The sequence below is a fragment of the Muntiacus reevesi genome, chromosome 12 (assembly GCF_963930625.1).
Source record: "Muntiacus reevesi chromosome 12, mMunRee1.1, whole genome shotgun sequence".
Classification (NCBI taxonomy): Eukaryota; Metazoa; Chordata; class Mammalia; order Artiodactyla; family Cervidae; genus Muntiacus; species Muntiacus reevesi.
The window spans coordinates 48,127,162-48,154,960 of NC_089260.1; the positions used below are offsets into that span (position 1 = coordinate 48,127,162).

Genomic DNA, 27,799 nt, shown 5'->3' on the forward strand with positions numbered 1-27,799 from the left:
AGTTTAGGTTAGGGGGGATCATGGCAACGGTTGCTGTGGGACTTAGTCAGTTCTAGAGATGACCGTGGGCGGGGCCCTGCATCTGTGGCCTTGGTACTAGGCTGTACACCTGTGATCTCGGCCGAGGGCTCCACACGTAGATGTGAGTCTTGTTCCACATCCAAAGTGACCTCCCCCTCCACTGTATTTTTCCAGGCGTGTGGCCTGGTCTGCACTATGAACTCTCTCTGCCTGCACTGTGGCCATGCTTTCGCCACAAACCTCTCTTTTAAGAGGCTGACGTTTTTAAAGAGAAAACTAAAACGCGATCCTAATCCCTAGGAGAGTCATCTTTTCTTCTGTGCTTTTCCTTGCGTGTCCAAGGTCTCTGCCAACTTAGAGACAGCATGTCTCATGATTCCTTTTCCAACCAGACTCTGGCTGTGGCTGCGTTTCCTACCCACTGCCCATCTGCCTGCTCCAGGGGCCGGGTGGGGGAGGGGCTGCCACAGAGAGCACGCAAGAAAGAACCGAAGTATGTGACTGGACTTGGTCCTAACACAGGCGATTTTATTACCCTAAATGTCTTGGAATCCCTGTTGCCTCTGGCTCCAGAGGTCTCCAGGCTCCAGCATTCCCGGACAGCCATCTGCAGCCAGGCTGGGCGTTCTCCAGCAAGTGGCGGTGACGTGAGTCACGGGGGCGGTCGCCAGGAAGGCTGCCCAGGAGGTGGGCACAGAGCGATGGCCACTGGGCCCCCTGGGGTTTGTGGTGGGGGCTGGGGGGCAGAATTTCAGTGGGGCGAGTGAACCCTGAGAGCCCAGGTCCGGCCAGGCCAGGGCTGGGCAGAAACGAGCCTGGTGCTGGCTGCTGGGCAGGGCTGTAATATCAAAACCAGACGTTGTCTCTGGATGGAAAGAGCATGCTGGGTCCTTTCTTGCAATCCTTTTCATTTAGGTAAAGGAATAATGAGGTCCAGATACATAATTCTTTCCTTTTGGGAAAGCCTGCACCCATTCAATGAAAAAGCCCCAGGCAAACTCTTGTGGGCATTTATTAATGTCACAAACAAAGCATACTTTATTTTTATTTGAATTGGCCAATGAAAATGTTCTACATGAGGCAAATGCTTCATAATGAAATTTTTAAATGAAAAATAAATAAGCTCCATCTTACATACATCTCCAGCTGCCACATACAAATAGAGGATATCAGTTGTAAAGTAAATAAGTTAAAATAAATAGTTGTAGGATAGTCTGACAGGTCCAGTGTAAATCACCTGTTCCCTCCCTATCTTTGTTCCGGGCCCCTTCGTCTGTTCACTGTAAGAATATTACACAGTCCACTGTGGCCCTTATTGAAAGAGCCCTTGATGTCCACATCTCCAAGTTATGTTCTGTTGGCAGGACTGGGTGTTCAGTCTAAAACAACAGTTGAAGAGCAGAGGTCAGCAAGGTGAAAGCCCAGGCTCTTGATGCCATCTTACATTTCACCTGGAGATATGGAAGCAGGTAATTCCCAGAGCAAAAAGTAACATGTGCCCATGAGGCAGCAGCATGTGAATAACTGTTGTGTCTGAGACCAGTAATGTTGGCAAAAGTTTCCTTTGTACTAAAAAATGACAATTTCCAACCTGGTTTCAGGCTAAATTTCACCATGGATTCGCTGGTTTTGTTAAATGAGTTGGGTTAGTTTAAGCTTCTGAATTAGAAAACAAACCTTCTGGAAGCAGACTTGAGGCCACAGATGACAAATATCCAAGGCACATCCCATTAATCAGCTCCACAGGCAGACATTACCAATTGATCACTGCATTACTTTCTCTCAGATTCCAGCCCCACACAGCACTCCACGCAGCCTGTGCCAATCATTTATGTTTATTGAGCATTTGAGATGAAGTTTATTTACTAGCCTTGGATCTTCTCTATGTTCTGAATATTCTATAGAAAGAAGTAGATACAACATAGGCATTGAACCCATGATGCCAGCTATGGGTTGGGTGCCTTCAGACTATCATTTAACTGCTTTAAAGCTGTGTCTACTAAATGGAGAAGGCCACCTACTCAGAGTTGATAGGAAGATTGGGATAATGTATGCGAAGTGCTCAGAATCACACCTGGCACACAGTAGGCATATAATAAATGGTAGCTGTCATAATCATGTTATTATTTTAAGGCTATTGACATTGATGATAGAATTGATGATGACATTTCCATTAAAAGAAGGATAGCATAATATTATATATTAGGTTGAACCATATGAAATTGATAATTATTTTCAACCTACAAAAACAAGAATTTCCTATTGTTGAGTGTTACACATAATGATGCATTTCATTTATATCATGTACTTGTTCTAACTTTGTCAAATTGCTTCCTTCAAAGACTGCCCCCAGAGACATATTCTTAAATCAGCTGCTAGAATAAGCAAAGCAAGCAGTCCAGTACAGAGGATGAGGACCTGTATTTAGTATCTGGTATCTAGTTCCATAACCTCTTAAGGCCTCAGCTTTCCCATCTGTAGACTGGGAATACTTGTGCTTTCTTTAACAGGAATGTTGTGAATGTAAGAGGTGATGGATGGGAGAACACTTTTAAAAGCTAAAATAATCATACCCAAGCAAGATATTATTAATTCCACTAGACTGTGCCACTTCAGAAAAGATTAGCATTCAAAATTTTAAATCATGTTTTTCTGTAAAAAAATTACATGTAAAAGAATAGAGAATTCATGCAATCATGCTAAATGATCATCAAAACTGATCCTGACGATACCCTCAAGTGGATATTAGAACTACTAAGTAAATATGTAAAGCTCCTGGTCACTAAAAATCATACCTCATCAAGATGAAATAAATACAGTAACAGGAACAGTGAGAACCAGTGTGTTTACAAGTGCCTCAAACATCAAACTTTTACATTTATACCAGAAATTAGAACAACTCCCAAGGAAGACTGAGGAATTGTCTGCTTGATTCCTTGGAGGTCTTTAAAATGGGTTGGGAAAGTGGGTTTGATTTTGGTGCCATTTTGCTTAAACATAGGGATGTAAACTTGATGACCTCCCAAAGTCACTTTGAGACCAACAGCTTTATTGATTTGAAGAAGGGAACAGTTTCCTTTTGCTTGCCTTCGAGGGAGGTTCCTGTCCCATGTCCTCATCCAGGGTGATTAGTTAGTAGTTAGTGTTGGAGGGTGATGACACATGGCCCAGCTACTAGCAAGGGTGAATATGTGGCTCAGTTCCGATCCAGAAGTTTCCTCCCTTTGTGCAGTGAACTGGGGCCGGCGCAGGGCACCCGACCCGGGGGGTCATCTTTAGTCAGCCTCAAAGGCACTGTTGGTAGCTCCCACATACTCAGACTTCTTCTTGTGCCTGGTCCACATTTTCCGGAGGATGCTGGGCATGCCGCAGGGAGCACTTCCTGTTAGCGGGAGGGAAGCTTCTGCTCCCTGGGGGAGGGTTGGAAATTCTTCAGTCATCTTCTTGAGGTGTCTGGATCTACAGAAAAGCCGAGGTGGGTGGGGAGGGCGGTCACTCTGCTGAGCCTGACTGTTAACTGTTGCCCTCAACAAGTATAGCTGGAGCCCCTGCTCCTCCTGGGCCCTGATAACCTGTGACCATGTGGAGGGTCACTGTTGGGCCTCATGCAGGAATGACACCCCTCCCCCTGCCCCAGGGAGGTCCTTGCATGCGGAAGGGAAGGAGGTGGACCTGGGTCCACTAGCGCACGGATCTCAAGTTCCGTTCTTGTTCCAAACTCTACTGTCCCACCCCTGTCCCGCCCCTCAACCGGAACGATTTTGCTGGAAAGGTTAGATGTCACGAAGCGTCACCTCTTGAAAGTGAATCGGCCCTGGGGCTGAATCTGGCTCCCACTTACTCTGTGACCTCAGTGACTCGACCTTGGCCAGCCTCAGTTTCCTCATGTGTAGAATGGAGATAATTTCATCTAACTCTTGGGGGTTTTGTGAGGAGGGAAATAAGACTATATAAAGCATCCGGCATGTTGTTGACCTCAAGAAAGGTTTGTTTTCCTCATCACTTGCTCTCCTTTAGTGAAAGAAGCAGCCTTTGTTTTCTTTTCTATAGTCAGGGTCCAGGAAGAAAATGACATGAGAATATCTACACTTAGGGACAAAGGGGCCATTTAGAAGAACCCTTTGCAGCAGATGCAAACGGCTCATTTCTTGAGGGGGGTTTATGTTTGCTGGTTACTGCAGCCGTCAGCAGCAGCCTTACCTGCTCAGAACAACTTGCTACCAGAACTTAATGCTATTGAAATGATACTTTTGGGACTTCTCTGCTGGTCCAGTGGCTAAGACCCTGTGCTTCCAATGTAGGGGCTGTGGGTTCTATCCCTGGTTGGGGAACTGAACTCCCATATGCCTCAAGGTGTGGCAAAAAATGAGAAAGAAATCATACTTATCTCTCATTACATCCTAATATGTCGATGGCTTGGTTTTTATTGTTTGTTCTAGACTGCATTCTTTCACCTAAAAGAGCTTCACACTGGTTTGGTCCTCCTTTAACTCGCTGAGCTTTTAAGGTGTGCACCCCTTGGGCTGATATGATAGCCCATCATAGCTGATATGATAGGTCCCTCATCTGTGAGCATGTCACATGTCCCCAGGCATGTGTCCTTCCCATTCACATATTGTAAAGCTTCTTGAAACATGATGCAGTCATTGGTGCAAGGTCTCCACACATTATCTCATCCAGTTCTCACAATAACCCCTCAAGAGGTTATAATCATCCCCATTTTTTGTTTTGTTTTTAAAGAAATGAGGACACAGAGGTCTGAATAACTTCTCTGAAGTTACAGCAAGTCAGCGGCAGTGCCAGCCACACAGGCAGAACTGAGTCAAGAGCCCACACTCTTCGTCATCCCTGAAGCCACTTTCCTGCTCCCTCCAAGTCTGGAGGATTGTGGTGGGGGTGTGGCCATCTTCTTAGTGTTCCATTGAAGGCAGTGGGGTGGTCCTTGGGGGTGTGGGTATTGCTCCGACTATTCTAGCTGCTGGTTCTAGAGCAGAGTTGATAGTAATGTGGTTGTTGTAGTTTTGTCTCTCAATCTTGTCCACTTTTGCAACCCCATGGACTACAGCCCGCCAGGCCCCTCTGTCCATGGGCCTGCCCAGGCAAGAATACTGGAGTAGGTTGCCACTTCCTTCTCCAGGGGATCTTTCTAATTCAGATATCAAACCCTTGTCTCCTGCATTGACCGGCAGATTCTTTACCACTCAGTCACCAGGGAAGGCTTAATAGTGACATGTAGGTCATAAATTTGGTTTGAAACCTTTGTATCTTATGTACTTATTACCTGAGCAGGGGCCCTGAACCTAACATGTGAGGCATTTTAGGAGGCTCTGCGTATGGCCTGTGATTGTGTGTGTGTGTGGTAGTCATTCAGTTGTGTTGGACTCTTTGAGACCCCATGGACTGTGGCCCACCAGGCTCCTCTGTCCATGGGATCCTCCGGGCAAAAATATTGGCATGGGTTGCCAGTTCCTTCTCCATGCCCTGTGATTAATTTATCTAATTAACCAAAATTCCTCCCAAATGACACTTCTCCAGGTCTAAAAAGTGGCAGTAATGAAGTAGAAACCATCAAAAAACACTTGAGCTTAATCCTAGTGAAACAGTCAACGAGGTGCTACAGAGGCCAGGGATCATAGCCCTCATTAGAAGGTTGTTTATGGCGGGCAGGGATTTGGTTTTAGCATCTCTCCGGGATCTGTCAGCCGGGCCACCTGTTACTCTTCTGTGCAGGTGGAGGATGGGAGCAGGTGGGGAGCCCCTGGGAGCTTGCTGGAGGCACAGCACTTACCCTCTAGTCAGCACAGCTACATTCTCCGAGCCTGGGGTTGCCGCCTCCAGGACCGTGGGGGCTTTCACGGAGATCCGGGCCACTGGAGGCATCTGGGTTGTGAGAAGGGAGAGTGAGGTTGTTGCCCTGTCCCCAGCTCCCGCACTGGCTGGAGCCATTGGAAAGGGCATTGGCTAAGCTGCTGAACCAGCATCAACCTAGGGCAATGGACCTCACTCCGCCTTGGGCCCTAGGCTCGCCTAGGGGGGCATGTCAATGCAGCGCTGGGCCCACCCTCGCTTCTGACTCAGTAGGTTGGATATTGGCCTGAGAAGCTGCCTTTCTAACAAGTTTTCAACTGCTGCTGGTCCCCAGACCCCACTTTGGGAACCACTCACCTAGAGAAACTTGAAAGTGAGCAACTTATTCTAGCCCGAGGCCTCTCTCCCCCTAGTACCCCCACGATCCGTGTCCACTTTGTTGTCAAATCCTGCAGGTTCTCGCTTGGAAATGCGACCAAGTGCAGTGACATTCTCCTCCACTGAGCCTCAGGACCAGTCACCCAGGACAGGATCTCCTTGTTTCCCACCAGACCTGCCCCACACCCCAGGCCCCTCCTAGAATCACAGGGTCTCCCCACTGAGGACGGACCAAGGTCAGCTCTGTCCCCTGCTGTGTGCATGGGTGCTCAGTAGCTCATTCATGTCTGACTCTCTTGTCATCCCCTGGATGGCAACCCACCAGGCTCCTCTGTACATGGGATTTTTCAAGCAAAAATACTGGAGTGGGTTGCCATTTCCTTCTGCAGGGGATCTTCCTGACTGAGGGATAGAACCCAAGCGAGTCCCCTGCATTGCAGGCAGACTTTTTACCTGCTGCTCTTTAAGGGTCCTCAAAACAGGACTCCCCTTTATCTGCCTCTGTTTCTCCCACATGATCCAGCGGGGCTGGTCCTGACTTTTCTGATGCTCACCCACAACTCTGCATCCTCACCCAACCGTTCCTTCACTCTCTGGATTAAACCTCATCTCTGCCTGCACTTCAAGGCCACTTCCTCCAGGAAGCCTTCCCTTAGGCTGGCGCCCACGTTGATTTATCTCCGTCTCTTGTCCTCACGGCACTGAGTCCCTGTGTGTCATATTTTGCAACCCACCAACTCCGTGTCTTTACGCTTCTCTGTTTCCTCTGCTTGTGCAGTCTCCCCAGGAATGGCTTGGCCTGGGTCAGGGTCTGGGACTTAACCCTCTGCTGGTTCTCCTCTTAAAGGAGGTGGTCAGTGCTCAAGAAACATGTACTGAATTGAGAAGGAACTGGTGGCCTGAGCAGGGCCAGGTCCAGAGTTTGTTCAGTCAGTGGATCTCCCCTTTGCTCCTCCACCCCAAGCCCCAGGGAAGGCTTAAGGTCACCACATTCCTGGAATTGCTGGAAAATTCCAGGTCAAGGACACCAGGATCCTTCCCCTGCTCTCCCGCGCTGGCCCAGGGCTGTGGGCAGAGCCACTGTGCCACCTTGTGGTCTCCCGGGAGCTGTCCCTCCGGTCGTGCCAGTGGCCAGAAAATTGTTTCTTCCCCCACTGTCCTCCACCCTGTTTCCTCCAGCGCATATTAATGTCCAATCAGATTTGACTGTGTGAGCTCTGAATTGCTCTCCCCACCCTGGGATAGAAAGAGCTGCAGGACCCCAGCCCCATGGTCTCAGGCCCAGAGGAGAGGGTCAATCAGGCTGCTGCTCTGCCCTCTTGTTGCCCCTCCATTGTGGTTACATCTCCATCACCATCCTGTCCAGTCCCCTTTCTCTCTGACTTCCCGGCTGCAGCTACCTCTCCAGGGGTGAGGGCACGTTCATCCAAGGTGATGGACTGCCCTCTTCCCCTTAGTCAGGGCTTGCTGAGGGCAGCGGTTCAAGCTGTCAAGCCTGACAACTTTCACTCTGTGGCAACAGCCAAACCACCCTGGGTTGCCCCTGGGTACCAGTTTGAGGCAGGGAGCTCCTGATTGTCCCATCGCTTCCCTTTGGGTGATTTTTCTAATACAGGGATGACCTAAATGAAATAATTGAATTAGATTTCCTGCCCAGACCAGGAGTGAAGTGCTCACATCTCTGCCCAGTTTGTTTCATAAAGACGAGCAGATGGCTCAGACATTCTCTCCAGTCTGTACTAGTTCTCATGATCCATGAATCTCAAGATCTGATGCCCACAGAGTCCAGGACGCCCAAGCTGACCTCTCCTTCAGCCACCACTCAACCCCTTCTCTGCTGACCCAGAGAGTACCCATGTTCCTGCCTGGAAGATGACAAGGGAGATGTGTTTTCACAGGGTGATGCTGAGCTAGACCCAGACACGCACTATGTGATCCCCCTTCAGGGAAGGACAAGCCACCCAACTAGGGGTGGGTGGGCCGCAGGTGGCTTTTGGCTCCTTCAGGTGTCCTTGGCCGCCAAGGGCCACCTCGTCCAAGGTCACCCCCCCTGGGAAGCCCGCATACCATGACAGAGCCGGGGGAAAATATTAAACCTTGGTCAATTGGATCCATCTCGGGCAACCCCAGTGGACGACACTTGCCTCAGTGCTCCTGGGGGAGGCAGTTCAGCGGTTTCCTCTAAGATGATGGTGTTTTGTGCTTTCACAGAGCTCGAGACCCTTGCATCTCTTTACCCCTATAGCTGCTTCTGGGAATTGGACAGGCACCTCCACCCAGCAGAGACGTACCACAGAAACTGCCTCCCTCCCCCTGTGTGAGATGGCTGCTAGGTAATACCTTCTGTTTGCCTAAGAGCTGAATATCTGGCAAGAAAGAGATCAGCAGCCAGTTGTGTACCGCTAGCTGAGGGGCTTTAGGAGCAAAGAACCCTCAGCTGCGCTTTTCTAATAATCCCTAGGCCTGGGACAAAGGACGCTTATTCCCCCTTCATGGCACAGATAGGGTGAGACGTTTAAAGCCTGGAAGATACAGCTAACCAGGCTAGATTACTTACCAAAGCTTTGCCATATGTTCGATTCCCACACAGATTTGCTGATTTGGGTTCCGATGTCCCCACTGAAAGTTGAACGGAGGGGACGTTACTCAGTGGTACTGTGTTCTACCTCCCCTGGTTCTGCATCAATTATCTTGTTAGTTAATCAAATCACAAATGCAGGAATTTCTAAGGGCCTTTTTACCGAGCGGCAAAATCATGAACTAGGGTCAGCAATGGGGCTGTCGAGTGGGTCACCTGCATTAAATGAGACAATGTTTATGTGTTTTACACTCAGCACATTTCCTGACCCAGTAAATATTCAAAAATATTTACTAGCACTCTTCAGGGGGCTAGAACTAAGGTCTAATAAGATCACATATGTCAAGGTGTTCAGTACGGGGTTTGCCTGCAGTAGGTGCCCAGAGGATGTGCCCTTAGCTCCTCCTTCCTTCCTAAGGAGTCACATCACATGACATTATCAGGAGTTAAGTCTTTACAGCGGGGATCAATCATTTACCCTGAGCTCCTGGATACACCTCTGTGAAAATGAGCCTGTCTCATAACTTGGCAGGATCGGAGGTTATCAGTGTCCTGAGACACTGGCCTGAGACATAAGTGAGAGCCTTCTTTCTGTGCCTTTATTTCTGAGGCCCGCGCTTCTGGGAATCCAGGTTTTGAGCTGAGTAGCTAGTGATGGGCGGGGGGAAGTTGGCCTTTGATGGAGTCCCTCTTGGGACAGATGTTCCTGGCGGAGCCCCATCCTATCAGACTAGAGCATAGAGAACATGCCCATCACCCCAAGGAAAACATCTCAATGCCAATAAACCGAAGTCACAGGCTATGAAGATCAGACCATGATGTGTCATGCTCTGCCATAAGTGATGACAGTAGCTTGTATGTTTTAATATTTACTGTGTCCGGTGCTGTACTGAGGGTAAGACACGTAAACATCATCTCGTTTAATCCTCACTATAATCCCCACTCCTCCTCCAATGTGCTGTGCTCAGTCATGTCTGACTCTTCGTGACTCCATGGACTGTTAGCCTGTAGCTTGCCAGGCTCCTCTGTCCATGAGATTCTCCAGGCAAGAATACTGGAGTGGGTTGCCATTTCCTCCTCCAGGGGAATCTTCCCAATTCAGGGATCGAACCCTCATCTCCTGCCTCTCCTGCATTGCAGGTGGATTCTTTACCACTATGCTGTTGGGGAAGTCCTTACAGGTAGACATAATAATAGGTGAGGAAATGCAGTCTTTAAAGATGCACAGCAATTATGATGAAGTTGGGTGAGGATGACTTAGGGAATGGCAAGTTGACCTCTTTGGTTGTCTTGCAGGGCTAGGGAAACTTGACTGAGGGAACCCCAAACCCATTCTGGGAGGAGTTAGGCAGAGAGACCCAGGGAGGGCAACCCACAGAGCGAATAGTGTCAGGGAAGGTCCAGGATATAACAGAATATAATGAGTGGTCACAGCTCAGGATTGTTCTGTGTATGGATTGGTGGGGACAGGAGTGTCACAGGAGGTGGCCCTGGAGAGGGAGCAGAGGACTTGGGTGTGGTCTGGAGGGCAGCTGGGGGTGGGAGGACACAGTGTTTAATGCAGAGGGATAACAGATTCTGCTGTAGAAGGACCCTCCAGCAGCCTTGTGGAGGGAGAGGGCCTGGCAGCTGAGGACCAAGGTTGGCTGCTACACACCAGGGATGAAGGAAGTCTCACCAGGTAGCCTGAGGTTGGTACCAAGAAGAGACGAGACCTATGTAGGAGCTGACATTGTCAGTGGTTGGTGTGTGGAGTAGGGGTGGGGGAGGACATGGTGGGAGGTTTGGGTCAGTACCCCAGCGATTTGCTGGAAAGATGGATAGCAATATCAGCTGAGAAAGGAAGAGAGGTTCAAAGGTGGAAGACAATCATGTTTGAACAAGCTGATTCTGAGACATCCGAGGCCACCTTGGTGGAGAGGTTCCACCAACCCAGGAGACGGGGTGTCCTCTTTCTTGGGCACCTAATGTTCACCTGCTCAAGGCTGCAGGCTGAGAGGGTTTCTCAGCTGGTCCTCTGCCTTCAGAGTCCTGCTATGTCTAAGCTACCTCAGGGCATATTTCTGCCACAGGAGAAGGCTGCAAACCCAGGAGTCTTCTCCTGTAGCTCAGGGGAGAACTGGGTCTCCAGATATCAGATCCCCGAGACACATGTCCTTCTCACAGGAGGATGGCAGACTTGTGTCCGAGGCTGGTGCCCAGCCTTTCCGGGGGAGAGCACCGGGGCCTGGCTTTGACTCAGACACCCTCCCTCCCTCTCACCCTCCCCTGGAATCTGTCAGATTGTGGGAGCTGAGGGAGTTGAATCCATGCCCAGCTCAATCTTTTTTTTTTTAACCTGACTCGCACATTCCCTGCATGAGTTGACTGTCACATGTTGGGCAGAGTCTCCTCATTTCATAACTGAGTGTTCTCTCCTCCAGTCCAGGCTTCCACAGGCTGCTTAGGGAGAAAAGCCTGAAAAGCCTGCCTGAAACTAGACAGTTGGAAGACATTATTCTCTGGAGGAAGAGGCAACTAGCTGGGAAACCAAGAGACCTGAGATTTAATCTCAATTCTGTTGCTAATGAGCAGTGTGACCTACGTAGGTCAGCTAGTTTCCATGGTTTCCGTTTCCTCTCCTATAGATCCACAGGGGGTGCTTGTAGGAAATCTGTGGGCCTCCAACTTCAGGGTCAATAGAATCATTGGGGAGCAGGTGTGTTAAGACAGATGGCTGAACCTACCCCAGAATTTGACTAAACAGGTCTTGGGTGGGACCCAAAGTTTGCATTTCAAGCAAGTTCCCAGGTGATTCTGCTGTTTCTGGGACACCCCATTGAGAACCATCCATCAGAGGTTGTCTCTAAGTCCTTGGTCATCAATATGTTGTCCTTGGATCAGCATTGTCAGAATCATCTGGAAGCTTATTAGAAACAAAATCTGGGGCCCTACTCAGTCCTGAATTTGACTCTGCATAAAAACAAGATTCCAAGGTGATTCTCTGGTGCATTAAAGTTTGAACAACATGGTTCTAGATTCATTTTATGATTTTATGGAGAAGGTATCCTTTTTTTCTACACACAGGCACCCATCCACCCAACCACCTATATATAGACAGAGAAAAAAAAATATCTCCTCTTAATTTGCAAGGCAGATTGTAGTTTCCCTCATGCTTTCATTTTCTGTAAAAAAGATATATATGTAATCACTTAACTAGAGAATATAGCTTGATTTATGGGTTCTCATACTTAGGCTCGTAAAAACAGGATCAGTGTGTTTGTGACCAAAGAAACTTTAGAGATCTAGTCTAAGATCTATGAAGGAGGAAAGAGGAAAGATGGTTGGATGAAGAGCCATACTCAGTGGGGTCTAATTTCAGTTCTTGTAAAATACAAAATAGCTGACACTCCAAAGCTTTGAAAAGGACGCCCAAGACTTTTTGTCTATTTCTGGAGTTAAAAATATGAATAACTATAGGCTGTGGGCATAACAGAAATAAACTAAACCAGGAATTAAAGGCAAGACACCATCAAGACTTCAGCAAGCTAGACACAGATTCCTATGTAACTGCTGGGGTGGGAGCCATTTTTTTTAAAATAGTGTGGAAGGTAAGACTCTGTTTCCAACTTTCAAAACAAATTTGTCTCTAAATTCTTTTTATAAATTGTTGAAATAGTTAAAGCCATTCAATTTAAAATAGTGGGATTTTAAGATGGCAGCTGATGAGTCTGTATAATTTCACACACACACATACAGCTTAATATAAGCTGCTTTTACTTCATGAGTTGTGTCTACACCGGTTTCCTCTCCTCCAGAAGAGAGCGATTTTTATCTCCTCCTGAATCCCGCAGGACTGCCTCTGGAGCTCTGTGGTAGATGAGAGCAGCTTTGCTCATCAGGCAGACCCAGAAGCTGGTGGTTTAAGGCAGAAGGTGTTTTGTGGTGCGGCGGTGGGTGGGGCCGAAAGCAGGTGCGTTCAGAGCGGGACCAGCATGCACTGCGGAAGGCGGCGGCCCCACTCCAGCCACGGGCACCGCTCACCAGGCCGGATGGAGGACCCCGGGGAGGACCGCGACGTGGTGGCAGCAAAGTCAAGCCAGGACGCAGGCACTGTGGCAGCCGCTCTAAGTGGGTCACTGCCCCTCAGGGAGGTCCCAGGGACCGCAGGGCCGGGATGCACCTACCAGGCCTGGCGGGAGTCTTGGCCGGATGGGGACCCTGCAGCCGCGGGTTCTGGAAGCGGCCCGACCTGCGGCCGTCACCGTCGCGGCGGTCGGTGCGGTGCGGCAGCAGCTCCAGGGGCCGCGGCGCGTAGAGGTCTGACTCGACCACCACCTGCGGGGAGGAGGAAGGACCTGAGTCACCTTGTTCCTCTCCTGGAATCTCAGAACCCACAGCAGAGGCCCAGCCCTGCAGCTTTGCAGGGGGACCTTGTGCCAACATGGAACTGCTGGCGCTGTTGAGGGGAGCGTGAGAAAACCTGGGGGAGACTGGCCCGAGACAGTGAACCGTTGTATTGTACTCCAGCAAGTCCAGGGGTACCACGGTGCAGAAAGATGAGGTTTCTGAAGCTTCCCCACCAGCTGTCCCTTCAAAGAGCCAGCAGCCTGGGCCATCAGGCCCCCAGTGGAGGCCGGCTCCCTGCCTCAGAGCCGAATATGGTTTGACAACAGGACAGGAATATTTTGGCCACCTAATGGAAAGAGCTGACTCTTTGGAAAACACCCAGTGGGAAAGATTGAGGGCAGGACGAGAAGGGGGCGGCAGAGGATGAGATGGTTGGATGGCATCACCAACTCAGTGGACATGAGTCTGAGCCAATTCCAGGAGACAGGGAAGGACAGGGAAGCCTGGCGCTGCAGTCCACAGGGTTGCAAAGAGTTGAAAGCAACTGAGCAGCTGAACAACAACAACAATTTGAAATGGGGGTGGCTCTGGAAATTGGGGTCTTGCAGCCTTTGCAGCTCAGTGGGAACCCTTGTTTATGTAAGACCACGGCTTTTTGGATGCTCCATCAGAGAGACCTAGGGAGAGGACTTGGGCCCCACCTGACACCCTGGTTGTAAAAAGAAAGAAGCTGCTGGCAAGAGGAGCAAGCATGGCTCCTGGATACTCACACTTCCTCCGCTTTGCAGAATGCCTGTGTCAGGTGGAACTGTGACATGAATTTCCGTGACTTGTGGCTGGTAAGTGGAAATTCTGGCAAGCTAGAATAGAGTGCTACTTGCTGAAGTGTTTTCACCAATGGTCACCTGCTGAATAGTTGTTTGGGGGGAAGTACATTAAGAAGAATACCACTTTTGTCAGGGTCCACCAAAATGGGCCTTTAAAATTATTTTAAAAATTTAAATTATTGAAATAATTTAAATGTAAAACTTTGAGGCAAATAGTGCTTTATTTTATCTTAATTTAAGAGTGAGGTGACAAAGGGAATCTCAACAGCTTTTGGGTCTTATCCTGCCTATTTTTATACATAGCTGCAAACGACAGTGGGGTCATTCATTCTGAATGTGTTCAGTCCTGTGAAGCAGGTTGGAACTTCCAGCATTATACAGCAGCCTCTCTGAGGTTTGGATTCACTTATTCTGTTGTTCACTTGCTCCTTCCTTGCACAGACATACTGTGAGGGCACGTTTGTGTTAGATCCTGGCACTGGGTGTATCTGAGTGAGGTGGACCTATCTCAGCCCTTACAGTCCAGGCTTTGATGAATTCCCCTCTGTTGTCTGCAAATAATGATTGTGGTTGAAGCTGAAGCAAATAAGACTGAATTTTAAATGTTACAATAAGGTGATATTTTATCTTAGTGGAGAAAAATTGGACCTTTAATAAATATCAGGCCACTAGGGGAAGTGGATTCATGACCACACTTCTCATACCAAAATGAGCATCAGACAGGTCAAAGGTGAATGTCAAAAAAAACAAAAAACAAGAGTATGGCCCAGTATAGCATTTGTCACAGATAATAGGGAATTATCCCTGTGTACATAAAACTCTTGCCAATCAATAAAGAAGAAAAAACAATAGGAAAATGTGGCCAGAAACCAGCTGGCAATTGACAATAGGCATACCAGTGGCCAGTAAATATGAAAGGTTCTGGACAACAATAATTAAATGTAAATTAAAACAAAGTTGTCTTTTCTCCTATCAGATTGTTAATGATGAAGAAGATGAATCTCTATTTGGGGAGAGAAACAGGAGTTCAGACCCCGAGTCTGGTACTTTGAGACTGTGTGGAATGGTGTCCTTCTCTTGACCATCATTGCTGGTTGGGGCACAGTCACTGCTGGTCATTCACAGAGATTTCAGGAACACAGCAGGCTCTTCCCTCGTGTCATCCGTTTCCCTACCAATGATTACTGCCAGTGGTCATGTCCCCAACAGAGGAAGGGGAAGCTATCACTCTTTGCTTCAGTTTATCACAAGTAGTCCTTTGCTTAGAAAATTAATTTATCCCCAATTTAGTCATATCTGACTTAGGAAATTAAATCTTCTCAGGCCCATTTTGGGAACTAGACTCATTTATTTTTTGCCTTTGGAGAAAGTTGATGATAATTCAGGACCATTTAAAATTAGGTCCTTTCTCCTCTAGGCACTGCTGGAGGTGGAGTTTTTCCCCAATAATTTAAAATATTCTTTTCCGCCTTGGTTTTATTGATGCATAATTGACACATATAATTGTATACGTTTGAGGGGTGTAGTATGTTGAGTTGACATGTTTATAAACTGCTAAATGATTAGAAGGGAGGTGTTTCTGCTGGCTTCCTAGCAAGCCTTTTCCAACAAGGTGAATTTCCAGCAAGCCCGGGGCAGCACTCATGGACCCTACAGCAGCAATGGGTCCCCCCCCAAATGTGGACTTCCAGGTCAAACGGGACAGATGTGAGCCCCGTCACTGGCATTAAGGCCTTTGACTGTCAGCCTCTCGTCACAGGTATTTTAGATTTTATTTTCCTTCTCTCAGCATTCCTCTAATGAGGAGTGAAAACTGGTATGTTTTCCAACCCATTTTGTAGATGGAGGAAGTAGGGACATGAAAGCCTATGAAGTCCAGGGGGGCAGCTTAGCATTTCCTCCTCAGAAAAGGATCCCCACGGCTGATTCATGTTGATGTATGGCAAAAACCATCACAATATTATAGAGTAATTATCCTCCAATTAAAATGATCTAATTGGATTCTTTACCATCTGAGCCACAAGGGAAGCCCAAGAATACTGAAGTGGCTAGCCTATCCCGTCTACAGGGGATCTTCCTGACCCAGGAATTGAACCAGGATCTTCTGCATTGTAGGTGGATTTTTTACCAGCTGAGTTACCAGGGAAGCCCAAAATAAATGAATTAATTTTTTAAAAAGTTCCCTTTGAAGAACAAGAAAGGTCCCCTTTGCAGTCGCTTCTCTGCACCGTGGCGGGGTGGGGGGGAGATGGGAGGGGAAAGGAGAGAGTGCCGAGGCTTCAGCTACTGGGGAGGGAGCCCCACTGGATGCAAGTTTCCTGGGGTGGGGATGAGGCTGGGTTCTTCCCAGGTCATGACCTAGGGCCCTGGCCCTCAACAGGTTATCTTCTTGGCCCTGAAGGATGCCAGCACAGCAAAGGGAAGAGGAGAGGCCTCGCCTCGGGAGATTTCCTTCTCAGCTGGCCTTGTGCTTGTGTCTCCTGACACAGTCGGGGAGCTCAGGACACGGACAGCTGGTTCTGAAGGCTCCCAACAGCCTGGTTTATTCTCTGGTCTAAAGAACCCAATCTAAGTTCCCTACTACCGCTAGTTTTAGGACAAACCAATCTGAGAGCAGGCTCTTTAGCTCCCTGAGCACAGGGGTGAGACTGGGGAAGGGGTGAAGGGGAGACCAGAGTTTAATGTTGGGTTTTTCCTTTCTGAGGTTAGTGAATCGCCTGCTGAAAGTAGACAATGAACTTGTGTAACAGCTATATTCTGAGAAGTTGATGCTCCCTGGATGGGCTCATGCCAGAGACCTTGAGAGCAGGTAGGGAGTCAGAAAGACAGATGGGACCTAGATGATGGAGGATCATCATCATTAGGGGCTGATAGGATCCATAGCAAAGTTCTAGCTCAACTTTCTAATTTTATACACAGGAAGACTGAGGCCAAGGGGAGCCCTGTGTCTTCAAGATCCAGACCATGGTTTCATGGGTCCTAAGGGAGTGCTGACATCCAGGTGAGAATTTTCAAGTGCAAATTGTTTGCATGGTGCATTTTGAAAAAGTCAGAGCACCAGAAAGAAAAATCAGATCAGCCCTTCTCCACAAGATTGAAATCTGGGGCGAAAGTGACATTTGCAGTCTTATTCTTCCATCTTTCCTGTGATGTTGCCACTGCTTATTATGAGGAGGCTGTGAATCTTGGTGCCAGTGACCCCATTGAACTGAGAGGTCTGACTGACCCATGCTTTAGTGTAAATCTATTCCTTTGAGCTACTCTTACATTGTCTGTAGCATCAGGATGATCAGAATGTCAATCGTTGTTGTTCATTTGCTAAGCCATGTCCAACTTTTTGTGACCCCATGGACTGTAGCTCGCCAGGCTTCCCTGTCCTTCATCATCTCCCAGAGTTTGCTGAAACTCATGTCCATTGAGTTGGTGATGCTATCCAACCATCTCATCCTCTGCTGCTCCCTTCTTTTGCTGTCAATCTTTCCCAGCATCAGGGTCAATAACTTTGCCTAAGAATCAGAGGGGGTGCGGGGAAAAAACTAGTAAAACTGTCTAGAGAAGGGACAGTGTGTGACTGTGGAAGAAGTAAATTACGAGGGGTCCGTAGAGGGAGAAACTGTGTCACTAAGAATGAGTCAGAGAGGAAAGAGATTATTTGTAAAGGAAGAAAACTGACATGGAATGGTATAGCCCAAGGGTTGAGACTAGATGCAAATAAGAATTTCAGGGAAAAGTCATAAATACTGGTATGTAAGAGCAGTTGCAAAAGACCTTTCCTGTCTTTTCTAATTTGAATGTATGGCTGAGTGTGAGTTTTATGAGCAGAGGATGAGTCAGGCAGTTAGGGGAAATCAGAAATTCAGAGGAGAGCTCAAAGGCCAGAGAGTGTTATTAAGCTGTCTTACCTGTAGGAAGATTGCATATTTGAAGGCAAGATCCTAACTTCTGTTTTTTTTTTTTTTTAGTCAAAAGGAATTTTTAATATGTATTCATCTACTTGAGTCATTTTTTTCTCAAAGTAAAAATATTTTAGAGAGGGAGAGTCATAAACTATAAACATAGCAGTCTTTCTCAGAAATCTCCTTTCCCAGGAAAGCTGAGAGCTTGGTTCTATAGAGTTTTGTTGTTGTTTAGTCGCTAAGTCATGTCCAACTCTTTGTGACCCCATGGACTGCAGCACACCAGGCTCCCCTGTCCTGCATTGTCACCTGGAGTTTGCTCAGATTCATGTCTATTGTCTATAGAGCCTGGCTGAAGTCAACTGGATGTTCCAGGGGGCAGTGCTCCATGTTTTGGGGGCTTTCTGTACCTCATGCCTGTGTGGTTTCACCTCTACTGTGGAGAGTTGTCTCCTTTGTTTAGGTTCTGAGTCCCTTGAGAAATTTCTTCCCTAGGACCCTATTTACCTCCTAGAAAGTATGATTTAGTTTCCGTTTTATCATCACAGTTCTGTCCTTATAAAGCTAGTAGACATTGGTATAAGTGGTGATTCAGACACAAACATTGTTTACGGTTAGGAATTAAAGGCAAGAACTTGGTTGAGAACCAACATTCCTAATTCTCAAAGGACCTTCCTTGAGTCATGAATGATTTGTGGTCCTTCAAATCCAGAGTCCAGATATTTCTTAATTTACAATGGAGTTACGTTCTGATAAAAACCCTCATAACATCGTTAAGTCAAAAATGCATTTTATACAACTAATCTGCCAAACATCACAGCTGAGCCTGCCTTAAATGTGCTCAGAATACTTACATCAACTTCCACAAAATCATCTCGCACAGTCTATTTTATAATTAAGTATTGAATGTCTCATGTTATTGGTTGAATACTTTGCTGGAAGTGAGAAGCAGAATGGTTGTCTGGGTGCAGAATGGCTGTAAGTATATCCTGTTTATCCTTGTGATTGTGTGGCTGGTGGAAGGCTGTGGCTTGCTACACTGCCCAGCGTCACAAGAAAATATTTTTGTACCATGTATCACTAGCCTAGGGAACAATCAAAATTCAAAATTTCAAGTATGGTTTCTGAATACATTTCATTTTGGCACCATAGCAGACAACAGTCATGAAAGTCAAGACATCATATGTTGGGGACCATCTGTAATGCCAAACTTGATTCTGTTCTCAAAGTCGAAATTACCTACAGACAACCCCTCGCTTTTCCATTTTTGGGGACACTTGCTGCTTCTTGAAACTCAGGAGCTCTGGACTTCCCTGGTAGTCCAGGGGTTAAGAATCTACCTGCCAGTGCAGGGGACATGGGTTTGATCCCTGGTCCAGGAAGATTCCACATGCCATGGGGCAACTAAGCCTGTGTACCACAACAACTGAGGCCTGAGGGCCTAGAGCCCATGCTCTGCAAGAAGAGAAGCCACTGCAATGGGAAGCCCGTGCACCTCAACTAGAGAGGAGCCTCCGCTCGCTGCAAGTAGAGAAAGCCCATGTGCAGCAGTGAAGACCCAGTGTAACCAAAAATACATAAATAAGTAAAACTTTAAATAAGAATTCTTGCCTTACAACAAAAAACCCATTAAAAGCCCTTTCTTTCTTAATATATAAAATATTCTCAAAGGTCATTTTAAAAAGGGACATTCAAGTGACAAAAGACATGTCTTTTAACTCATAGGGAAAAATATCAAAATCTATGAAGAATGATATTAATAATTAAAGAAACGCAAACTAAAATAGTTTCACCTATCAGATTGTCAATAACAACATTGATGCCATATAGTATTGGTAAAGGTACTTTAGAACAGTTGCTAAGAATTTGGCAATGGCTATAAAATTTTTTCAGTGTTTATATCCTTTGAGCTTTTTCTTTCTTTTTTAAAATTGACATACAGCATTGTGTAAATTTAAGTATAAGGTGTTGGTTTGATGACCCAGCATTTTCATATCTATGAATTTACCCTCAAAAACATTTGCATAAGAACATAAAAATACATTCAATAATATTTCTTGTGGCACTATTTTAGTGGAAAAATGGGGAAACCCCATTTATTGATGATTTGGGTAAATAATCTAGAAAACTTCAGATCTGGATTGAGTAAAAAATTATAGGACATTCATACAATGTCATACAGCCTCTAAAAAGAATGGAGAAGGCCTGTATGTATTAATTGGCATGTAAAGATTTTAAAATTTATTTAGTGAAAAAAGTAAATTGCAAAACAATACATTACTGAGCAATAAAGCATGATAACATATGTTATATGAGAAATTTTCACTTAAAAGTACTAGTGTTTATTGAATGCTCAGTATGTGTCAGGCTTTGGACTAAGAACTTGAAAGAAAGAAAGTGAAAGTGTTAGTCACTCAGTCGTATCCAACTCTTTGTGACCCTCTGAACTGTAACTCTGTCCTTGGGATTCTCCAAGCAAGAATACTAGAGAGGGTTGCCATTCTCTTCTCCAGGGTATCTCCCCAACCCAGGGATTGAACCCCAGTCTCCTGTATTGCAGGCAGATTCTTTACTGTCTGAGTCACCAGGAAAGCCTGAGGACTTCATGTGTATTAAATCATTTGTTCCTTCCAATGGTTCTTGGGACATATTCTCCCATTATCCCCATTTTAACATTAACAGAATCGAGTCACAGAATGGTGGGGCTGTTTGCCCAAGGTAACAAAGCTAGAAATGGATAGAACTGAGATGTAAAACTAGGAAATGGATAAGAAGCAGGTAGTTTGACTCCAGTCTACATACCTAACCACTAAGTTCTTCAGCTTCTCAGGATTTTTCTGATACTATATTTTATATCTTTTTAGTGTTTGAAATTTTGTAATGGGAACATACTGCTTTAGAAATTTAAAAAGTAATAAATGTATATAAAACAATGACTGAAACCTTATCTCATTTCCAGGACACTTAGAAATTTTTTTTTTTTAATGGAGAATAGGATTTTAAAAATTGAGATCCTTAGAAAATCAAAACGGTGTTCTACAAAAAAATTGTGATAGAAATAGAAACTCCAGTATAACCAAGAGGGAACAATTAGCCCTGAAAATAAAACTTTTAAAGTACAAAGATGTATTGAAAGCTTTTGTGTAAAGAAATCTGTAAGTAAAATGAGAAATTCACTGGCTTTAAAGACATGTTAACTAATTTTAAGGTAATGCATGTACTTATTAAAGTAGCAAAAAATAATATAAAAACATGAAAGCCAAATATTGGTGAGGTTGGAGGTAAATGGAAAAGCATTGTTGGAAGCCTGGCAATTGTTCAGAATTCCTGGTAATATGGGACAAAACTGTAAGCAGAAAGCATCTTTTAAAAATCACTGTTATATTGTCCACTTTAGCACAGTAGTAGGAATACCAATGATGGATGGGTGAAACTCTTTTTTTACCTGTTAATTTTACTTTGAGGCCTATGCACCACAGAATTAATCCCCAATAGTATTTTGTACAAATAAATTTATTGCACTGCTATTTATAATAGTGAAAAAATGGAATATTACAAATGCCAACAATAGGGGAACACCTAGATCAGGGATGCTGTACCCAAATCATGGATTCTGTTTAAGAAAAGAAAATGTATATATAAAACAAAAACTATCTGATGCAAAAGCGGTCTGGCTCAGAGCTTTTTGTTGTCCGGTTGACATTTATTTGTCAGTTGTTTTGCTTAAGTGGACAATGGACAATGCAGCAGCAACCTGGGCTACAGAAAACCTTTCTGGTTGTTAAGAGTGTGGATGGAGTGGGGGAGTGAAGAAGCTAGACATTGCTTTTTAGATGAAAGTCAACAAAAAGGATCAAAACTGAAGTTTTCTTACATTCTTGGTTAAGAGGTGTTGAGAGCTTTTGACTCTTCTTCTGGCTGGACTGGTCACTGCAAAGAGAGAAAGGAATTGTTTTAGAGAACGCCTGTGAAGCTGCAAGCTTCCTCGGTGGCTCAGTTGGTAAAGAAACCACCTGCAATGAGGGAGACTGGGTTTGATCCCTAGCTTGGGAAGGGAGAAGGGAATGGCAACCCATTCCAGTATTCTGGCCTGGAGAATTCCATGGACTGTATAGTCCATGGGGTCGCAAAGAGTCGGAAACAGCTGAGCAACTTTCATTTCATGAGGCTGATGCAGCTACAGTAGCAATACTGAGAGGGTTTGTACCTGGAGTGGGACAGGGCACGGGGAGCAGGGATGGGAAGAAGAGAAGGGTGCAGCTGCAATTTTAGATGTTACTTGGTCAAATGCACCAAAGTTCAGAGCAGTACTAGTCATGACAGCCCAAAAGTGAGTCATTAACAAATGAATAGATAAACTCAATGTGGCATAGACATACAATGAACTATCATTAAGTCTTAAAAAAAAAAAAAAAAGAATGAAATTCTGAAACTTACTCTAACATGGATGAACCTTGGGCTGGAGGAAGGAAGGAATGGCGGGTTATTATTTCATGACTACAGAGCATCAGTTTGAGAAGATGAAAAAATTCAGGAAACAGACAGTGGTGATGTTTGGACAACAATGTGAACGGACTTAATGCCACAGAACTGAACACTTAAAAATGGTTAAATGATAAAGTTTTCATTGTGTACATTTTACCACAGTGAAAAATCTCAAAGAGTCAATTAGTCATAAAAAGTTACTTGATTGGGAAAAGGTATGTATTTGGTTGAAAGTGGAGACAACCGGGCATCTCTTTTGCACATTGATGTTGAGTGACTTAGAAGTGAAATCCTGCCATGTCACTCCCCTGCCTGGAATGGAAATGACTTCTTGTCAGAGGTCAGGTAAGAGCTCAGGTGAGAGCTCTGTTGGTGTTTTCTGCAGAGTGAGGGCAGCCCTGAAGCCAGGAGAGCAGGGCGCTGGTTGAGCCAGTGGTCTCCACTCTTTCCACTTTGGTGTGAATCCCAACTTGACCACTTGCCAGTTCTGTGACCAGGGGTCAGTGACTCATCCTCACTCCCTGTCCTCATCTGGAAGATGGGTATGGAACTCGCAACCATCGCTGAGGGCTGTGTGCGTGCGTGCTCAGTCATGTCTAACTCTTTGAGACCCCATGGGCTGTAGTCCTCCAGGCTCCTCTGTCCATGGAATTCTCCAGGCAAGAATACTGGAGTGGGCTGCCATTTCCTCCTCCAGGGGATCTTCCCATCCCAGGGACTGAACCTCCTGCATTGGCAGGGGAATTCTTTATCCCCAAGCCACCTGGGAAGCTCCTCCAAGGGCTGCAGTGAGGATTAAAGGGACTAACTTTATCAAGCCCTTAGCCTGGTGCCTGACAAAGAGTGAGTTCCCTGGCTTTAGCAGTGGTTAGTAAAATTCTCCTCTTTCTCTGCAAGGTAAGGGCAGGTGGAAGGAATAGGTGATCACGTCTAGAGACTGTAGCATCCATCAGGAGTTCTCTTTCTGGAGTTTTCTCCATTTCCTCCTGCAGTTCCCCAGTTCCCCTTGCCAACTCGCTGCGCTGTTATTTATTCCCAAGAGAATTATTCTGAAGGCTGTTCACCCTAAAATTAAACCCTCTGGTGAGCTTCAGGAAGTAAGTTCTGGTATAACTTCTTGGTAAAACCACAGATTTTTATCTTTTGTGTTTACTGTGAATTGTGCCTGTGAAATCTTTCCCTTAAAGGGCTCCCCTTCTCTCTGGGAAGTGAAAATACACACTCGTCCTCAGTTACAGGCTTGGTCTCTGTATTGTGCCTTTTAACTACTTAAACACCGTAACACTTGCTGTTGCCATATTTTTGTGAGAAATTAAGATGGCTCAGCTAAAAAAATGCATAGATTTAGTTTGAACCCAGTGGTGTGTGTGTGTGTGTGTGTTGGAAAGAGGGATATAATACAATCATAGGTGTGATAATGGTTCACATTGGCCTTTAGTAGGTGATGGATGGCTTCTTTCATTCACTTCTCATAGGAACTCTGTGGGGTTGGGTCTCTTTATTAACTCTATTTCATAGGTAGATACTGAGGGGTAGGGTTACACAGTTGGGGTGATGGAACACAGCCTCTGCCTCTGAACTTTTGCTCCGTAAATGTTTTGTTCATTGCACATTGAATACAGTAAACAGGAGCATTTGGGGAAGGACACACCAGGAAGAACTATAACCCTTGTTAGAGAAAATCAAACCAACTTGTATTTCTGCAGGCAGGGAAGGTGGGAATGGGATGAAGAGTTACGGATCTCTCTGATAAGCAGTGACTTAGGAAGACCTGGCAGGCACCGTCTTCTCCCACTGAGAGCCTGAGGCTCTAGAGAAGGTGAGATGAGGCAAAACAAGGTGTAGGAAGAGGCAGGCTTCTTCCACTGACAGTCTAACATAAAACTGTAAATATCCCTTTCCCAGAGAACAGCTTCCTGAGCAGTGACATGACCATGAATACTGATGACTGGTTTAATATCTGGAGGTGGCCATGAATAAAAATGGCAAGAAAGAAATTCAGGGTTGAGTATTTATCTTTGACTAAGCATATTCGTTGCTGTAAATCTGGAGTAAAGAGAGAAACTACATCGTACGTGATGCATTGGGTTGGCCAAAAAGTTTGTTTGGGTTTTTCCATAGCATCGTATGGAAAACCCTGAATGAACTTTCTGGCCAACCCAATATTTAACGGTGCTTACTACCTGCCAGGTACTGTTCTAGATGCTTTGCATGTCTTCTATATCTCGATTCCTGCCCTCCCCCCACACCCCCCCACCATAATAACCTCAGGAGATAAGTTCTAGTTCTTCCTTTTTTATAAGATTGGAAACTCAGGCCTAGAGAGGTTGAGTGCCTGTCCAAGGTCACACAGCACACAAGTGGTGGTGGATCTCTTAATGAGTCTGCTAAGCAAATGGATTCAAAGGCCCTGTTTTGAATGATTCTCTTCAGGTGAAGTATGACTTTCCTCCTGAATTGTATAAGTTTTTGATTTAAAAGGGCCATTCAGCTTTGAGGATTTTCTCCCTTAAAATGGAAAACATTTTAGAAAATAGACATTTTAGCATTTTCATATTTGCTTTCAATTTGTTTTCTTCTCATGCAAAAGAAATAGCAAATGAGAGGGCAGGTTTGGTCCCCTTCTTACCCAACTCTAATTCTACTTTACTCCCTCTCCAGAGCTACTAATCTCACTAACTTGGTGTCTTTCTGGCCTGCTTTTTTTTTTTTTTAATGCTTTTCTCTAGATATGTGTCTATAAACAATATATAGTACTGTTTTATATTTCCAAATTTAACAATCTTTAGCCTGCTTTGTTCCCTCTCAATGTTATGCTTTCAAGTTATTCATTGCTGTAAATATAGAATAAAAACAGAAATCACTCTATAAGTGATGTATTTAATGGTGCTTCCTACCTGCCAGGTACTGTTCTAGATGCTTTATACGTTTTGTCTATATCTCAATTTCCCACCATAATAACCTTGGAAGATGGGTTCTAGTTCTTCCTTTTGTTTGAGATTGGAAACTCAGGCCCAGAGAGGTTAAGTGTGGACCTATGTCCATACACATAGACCCAGTTCATCCCTGTTGACTGCTGTGGGGTCTTCCAGAGTCTGGTGACACCACCGTTAACCCCTTCCCCTCTTTAAGAACATGTAGGCTGTTTTCAGTTTTGCCCTGTGAGCATCCACATGTATTTACAGGACTGTAACTGCTGGGTCAGAGGGTTGCTTTTGACTTTTCAGGTACCTTCCAAAATCTCCAGAGTCCCAACTTCAGCACGTGGGCAGACTCCCAGTTCTTTTTCTCCCCCTATAACTGGCAATAGATGTCTAAAGCTGAATTTATATTTTGCTGGCTGTCTCCCTGTGGCCAGGCTGGGTCCCTCCCTGCCCCCAGCAGTGACCCTGCTGACGGCTGACACGGGAAGAAAAACAGAGTTGTTTGAACAGAGGGGTCACTGCACCAGCAGACATTTTGCCCTTTTCATTCAGTCTGACAGCGAGACCGGGGCTAAGCCGGGGGTCCTGGGTTCTCCCAGCAAGACAGAGGCTGAAGGGAGAGCTCAGGGCGGCAGGACAGAGAGCCAAGTCCTGCAGGTGGGGCGAGGGAAGCATCCAGGGCCACAGAATCCTGCCTGGGACTGGACACCATTCCCCTCGGAGCAGCAGGGCTTTTACAAAGTCACACCCTCTGGCAGTGCCAGTTCCACGTTAAGTTTGGGAACGTGGCCCTGGGGTCTGTGCAGAGGCCAGCCTGGGTCAGGGCATTCTTGGACCACTTCATCGGACCACTGCCAGCAGGCTCCCTCCTCCTGTTTCACGGCATAGTGAGAAATCACACTTTAGAGCCAGCTGTTTCTCCTTTCGGAACCCTCTTGTTCCCTGGAGAAGAGTCTCTCTCCAGCTGCCCTGGGAATTTTGTTTTTATCCCTGTTTCCTGACACAATGGCTTGCTGTCAGTTTTACTCAGCATACTGGGTTTTGCCAGTATCGAATTCAGTGTTTAACTGCCCTCCTTCCCCCCTTGATGGATTGTTTCTCAATGACTGATGCTCATCCGTGCCCCTTCCCCTTTTCAGAAACAACCACAAACGCCATCACAACAGAGGCCGTCCGACCTCAGAGACCTGAGGGTAAACGTAGTAACACAACACGTGACTGTCTTTTACCCTCTGACCGAAACTGCCACATTAAGGAAACAGTCAAGGGCAATTTTACTCACCCTTGGAAGGAATCACGGTGGTGAAAACTTCTATATTTTCATCACTGCAGCTGTAAATCTGATGCATCGTTTCAGCCTTCTCTCCCCAAAAGTGCCCGGGGATGGGAGGCCTCTCTCTGAACCCCTACTCGCGAGGTCTCCTAATCCGATCTGGCTCGGGGAATCATTGTGCCGGTTCACAAAAGACAGGCTGGTGCTGTGATCTCATTTCATTCCAGAGTCTTCACTGCAACATTTTCTAATCCCATCTGTCTTTTTTTTTTTTTTTTATGAATCCTATTATTGCAAACCTTTGATGGAGCCCAGCGCTTCAGTCCCCTCCCAGCCAGGATGTATTTAACATCTTTATTTTGCCGTGCCTGCTGCAGTGGATTTGGAAGTCTTTTGTGAAGTGGTGATGAAGTGAAATCGCCTACTCGGTTAGCGCCAAGCGTGGCTGGAGGATGATACTGAAAAGGAAACGTGATTTTGGTACCGGCAGTTCCCCTTTTCATTTCAGAAATGAAGAGGCTTTTTTTCCCCTCCCTCTCCAGAAGAACTGGCTATTCAGTAATTTGTCATGTGTTAATTTGGCTTCCTTCAAAGTTTCTATTTTAAACAAAAGGACTGTTCTTCCAGAGCGTTCTTGCCTCATGCCAGTACATGACAAGACTGACATTTCTAGAGAGCTGTGTGTTTTTTGCATCTCCTGGTAGAAACCTGCAAGTGCTTGCAAGGATGTGGTAACAAGCAGCGTCTGACACTAGAGATACCTGACTACAGGGAGGTTATATTTTCATTATCCTAAATTTCCTATTGTTCTCTATATATCCTGTATATCTTGTATTTTATCATATATATATATATATACACACACACACACACACACAAAATAGGTGTATTATGTCAAACCCATTGGCTTTCATTGCACTGTTACAGATTTATTTCTTCATACCAATAATGATGGTGATGTAATGTTTTTAAAATCTATTTTATTGAAGTATAGTTGATTTCTGCTGCACAGAAAAGTGATTCAGTTATACATATATTCTGCTTTGTATTCTTTTCCCTATGGCTTATCACAGGATATTGAATATAGTCCCCTCTGCTATGCAGTAGGACCTTGTTATTTATCTGTTCTATATAGAATAGTTTGCATCTGCTAATCCCAAACTCCTAATCCATTCCTCCCCCACCTCCCTTTTCCGTTGGCAACTGCAAGTTTGTTCCCTATGTCTATGAGTCTGTTTTATAGATAAATTCACTTGTGTCATATTTTAGATTACACATAT

The 27,799-nt window shown here is 45.6% G+C and overlaps 1 protein-coding gene across 1 annotated transcript; it reads right to left on the minus strand.

Moving 5' to 3' along the window:
• Positions 1-1,090: 1,090 nt before the first annotated feature.
• On the minus strand, positions 1,091-26,819 carry VXN (vexin). The gene is made up of 6 exons (XM_065903204.1): positions 26,529-26,819; positions 21,712-21,767; positions 12,952-13,102; positions 8,765-8,826; positions 5,810-5,901; positions 1,091-3,480 (listed from the first exon to the last, which is right to left on the minus strand). Exons 1-6 carry the CDS (start codon positions 26,593-26,595, stop codon positions 3,297-3,299), a joined length of 612 nt encoding a protein of 203 aa, XP_065759276.1. The 5' UTR covers positions 26,596-26,819; the 3' UTR covers positions 1,091-3,296.
• Positions 26,820-27,799: the final 980 nt, after the last annotated feature.